The following is a 4138-nucleotide window of genomic DNA, read 5'->3' as shown; positions in this document are numbered from 1 at the left end:
TTTTAGAACTTTTTCTTTAAAGAACCAGAGTGCAAATATACAAAGTCTTGTGGGCCTTGTGATTTCTGTCCCAAATATTCGACTCTGCTCTTGTAGTGTTGAAGCAGCCATAAACAACATGTGGATGGATGAGTGTTCTGTGTTTCAATAATTTTTTTTTTTACAAAAGCAGGCAGGGGCTGGGTTTGGGGGCCATAGTTTTTTGAACCCTGACCAAATTATTGTGAACATCTACATCATTATCAACACAAACACCAAATATCTATTGTACCTTTGTTAAGCAGTTTGTAGTAGAATTAGGGTTAAAGTTAAGCTAATGCTTAGGTTAAGAAGACCAGGAAGCTGAAGCACTTGAGGCTCACAACTCAGGGTCAACTCCCCTATCAGAAGCAGCTCAATTTTTAAAAGAGGAAACTAATAATATATAGAGATGAAGGTCAAGACAGATTCTCGTTTGATTCTGTAAGTGTACTTCTCAGTTGTACGGAAAAATTTTAAGCATCTACCGGGATTGACTTCTTTTTAATTACTAGTCAATGACAGAAAAAAAAATCCTAAATTAAAATCAAACTCCTGAGTACTTCTGAATATTCAGTTACCTTTTGGGGGCAGTTAGTTGGTCCTATAGGATGTTTTAGAAATCCTATAATGTCAGGTGACAAACACATTCTAAGGTAAACCATGACTCTTTTTTTTATGGTTTATGTATGTTTAAATGATTAAATGCTTTCAAAAGAAAGATATGTTTAAACATTTTTATTTTATAAATTTTTAATTTTATTATATATATGTTATATAATAGAATAGATATAATAGAATGAATAAAATAAAATAAAAATTGTATATATAAATATATCCTCTAGCATCACAAGATTGACCCAACCTAAGGTGAAGTAAGACTAATTTTATCAGATCTATTTTTGGTGTTTCTACTTTCAAGTCTGAACATCCAGTTTACCCTGGTGATCATGGATGAAATAAAAATCTCATTGTTTTAGAAAATTGAAGAGATGGGTGGACTTGTAGTCCTATTAAAACTGCTTATTTTTATCTTTGTTTTTGACTCCAATTACCCTTTATAATAGAAAGCTAAACAGAAGTATCATTCATGAATTTGATTATTGCTCCACATTTTAGCTTCTAGCAAAGCTCTAATTTTAGAAGAGATAGACCCACATATAGAGCAAGATTTTAGGGGTGCTGAAATTGCTACGCAGTATATATTTTTTCTTTAGTGTTTGAAAAACTTGCTTCTTGGCTGAAGACCTACTTTGGTGTAAAATACATGTATTTTGTTTTTTTTTTTTTCCTTTCTTATCCTAGTCTTTTATTTGTTAAAACTAATCTTTAACAATAAATGCCAAAGGAAAACAAAAGTAAGGGATTTGTACAGTGGATGGGAAATGACTGTAAGCCATGGCAGACCAGAAGCTCCTGTTTTGTTCTGTGGGGCCAGGAGTCTACCATGTGGTGTGCTCCTCTTTCTTCTCCCCCACAAAGGTCTCAAACAGCTTAGATGGGAGGCTGAACGTGATGATTGGTCCTAATTTTTGCTATTCAGCCATTTTTCTTGATCTTGCTCTCTGACTCCATACATTCCAGACTGTTCAATGGATTTGTAATAAACTTCCAAGATGAAGGGAAATTTCTTGCTCATTGTTTGCCTGAAATCTTGGCTTGTGTTCATCCTATTAAACAAAAAATAGGCTCCAAAAATGCCCAAGAGCTCAACTACTAAAACTCCTTTAAAGATCTTCTTTGCCAGTGGTTCCGTAGTGCGAGCCATCCTGAGGCGCCCGCACACTGGACTGCGCCTATTTTGTTTTTTTAAAGATGTATTTTTATTTTAGAGAGAGAGCAGAGGGAGGGAGGGAGAGAGAGAGAGAGAGAGAGAAAGAGAATCTCTAGCAGATTCTGTGCTGAGCCCTGAGCCTGACACAGAGCTTGATTTCAAGACCCTGAGATCATGACCTGAACTGAAATCAAGAGTCAGAGGCTTAACTGACTGAGCCACCCAGGTGCACCCTAGAGAGTTACTTTTTTTTTTTTTTAAGATTTTATTTATTTATTCATGAGAGACACACAGAGAGAGGCAGAGACATAGGCAGAGAGAGAAGCAGGCTCCCTGTGGGGAGCCTGATGTGGGACTCAGTCCCAGGACCTCAGGATCACTTATCTGAGCCAAAGGCAGATGCTCAACCACTGAGCCACCAGGTGCCTGATAGATACTACTAAAGAGAAGGAAAGAGTGGTGATTTGCTCTCTCTTTTACTATATCATTTTTTCCCTCTATTTCAATAACACTGAAAATGTAAGCCAACTTGCCGCAAACTCAATGTGAGCTCTCTGGAAGATGCTGATCAATAAAAATAATAATCAACTGCCTCATTTTCTTCAATTTTGTGTTCAGCACATGTTATCTTGATGCTGAAGAAACTTCAGCAATGTGAATGGCCTACTTTGTTTGGACTCATTGGATAAAAGCTGTATTCTGATGGCCAATCAGAACATATCAAAAATGATTGGAAAATTTATATGAATTTAATTTGACCTTCTGATGTAGTGCATTTAAGGGTAAAACAATTTTTACAGTAAGAGACTATTCAGTAGTTTCTAGTTCTGATTCATGTTTTTTCTCAGTTCTTATATTTTTCCATACTGAAGAAATTGGTATGACAACAAAGAGGTAGATACTGAGATTGGTTAACTGGTATACCTTAACGTGTGTATTAAGTGTGCAAATTGATATGTCCTCAGAGAGAATTCTATCTATGAGGAGTCTTTGTGGACCACACTAGCTTTCTCCAGAAATCAAGAGAATGTACTCTGGCTAACACTGCGAATGATCAGCTAAGAAAAAGGATGATTTTTTTCAGAGAGGTAGCTCAGGAATTTGCCTCATGCCAGTCCTATGGAAAAGAGTTTATTATCGATTCTGGGTGAGGGACTATAGGAGGCATCATCAAAATCTTAGGAGACATTTTTTAAAATTCCAAAAATTCTTTAGAATAAAGCAATATGGATAAAGATTCTCAAGGAAAGGGATTCAGAGATACTTTTCTGTTGTCAGGAAGGGTTCCTCCTGGAACAAAGGGAGAAAACTACCGATATCCTGTGGACATTATTAGGAAATTGTAGTATAGGCATAACGAAGTTGTTTCATGGAAACTGTGTTGAGAAGGATTCTGGGAATGTTTGGCCTCAGCAAGAAAGAACACCTTGATGAATATTTGATGTCTGGTATAGGTATGTGAGGAGAAAATAATTGTGCATACAGTAAATTTGCTTAGTTCTGGTTGAGGTAAGTTTTTTGATCTTGCAGAGAAGGAAAAATTTTTTTCTCTATCCTGTTAAGTTTAGTGACTAGGGCCTGTGAATTAAGCAATAGAAGAAAAGATTTATTTTGCAAGCTCATGGAAACTTCAGAGAAAAGAACTGGAAACTCAAATGGTTAGGTGTGAGGGCTTATATGCCATTAAACAAAGAACAATAAATTGTGAAGAAGTGAGAAGACAAAGGAGAAGGGATTTGGGCTTCTAGAAGTGTTAAGTTATGGGAAGGAAAATATATGGGGGAAACGAATGGAAGATAAAGGTAATGTTAGTAAGATTTGTTATACAGACTCAAGGGTACTATCTCCAGTGATAAAAGCCATCTCTGGTGATTAAGGGCCATTCTGTTCCTGGTATGGGAGAAGGGAAGGAAGACACTTTCACAAAGGCTTTGCTTTTAGGAAGTAAGGAGGAGGGCAGAGGGTTTCTCCTGTGTCTGCTGTTTCTTAATTTTCTTCAGTCAAAAATTCTTCAATGACATATTTTGGGGTGGCATATTCCAATCCCATTCGATCTCTAATTTTCAATTTCTTTATCTGTTATGAAGATAATGTCACCTCGGGAACTAGTATGAGAATGAAATGAGATGATGTTTGTGAAAGCACTATGAGAGCGATAAAGCATTCTACAAATGTAAGGGTTGAATTCTTATATTTTAGGTTGCATTTTCTTTGTTCAGATTGAAATCTCAGTTCCTTATAAATTTACGATGAAACTGACCCTGTTGGCAAAATGAAGTGGAGATGAGAAACACAAAAATATCTTTCTGTATCTCTCAGAAAATGCACCTTTTACTGTCAATAAAC

At 36.2% G+C, this 4138-nt stretch overlaps 1 protein-coding gene across 1 annotated transcript; it reads right to left on the bottom strand.

Annotated features, from left to right (window-relative positions):
• Nucleotides 1-1290: 1290 nt before the first annotated feature.
• LOC144291919 (protein CEBPZOS) lies at nucleotides 1291-1808 on the bottom strand. The gene has a single exon (XM_077861773.1). It carries the CDS (start codon nucleotides 1784-1786, stop codon nucleotides 1544-1546), a length of 243 nt encoding a protein of 80 aa, XP_077717899.1. The 5' UTR covers nucleotides 1787-1808; the 3' UTR covers nucleotides 1291-1543.
• Nucleotides 1809-4138: the final 2330 nt, after the last annotated feature.

The sequence above is a fragment of the Canis aureus genome, chromosome 20 (genome assembly GCF_053574225.1).
Source record: "Canis aureus isolate CA01 chromosome 20, VMU_Caureus_v.1.0, whole genome shotgun sequence".
NCBI classification, from domain to species: Eukaryota; Metazoa; Chordata; class Mammalia; order Carnivora; family Canidae; genus Canis; species Canis aureus.
This window is presented reverse-complemented; position numbering and strand designations above follow the sequence as displayed.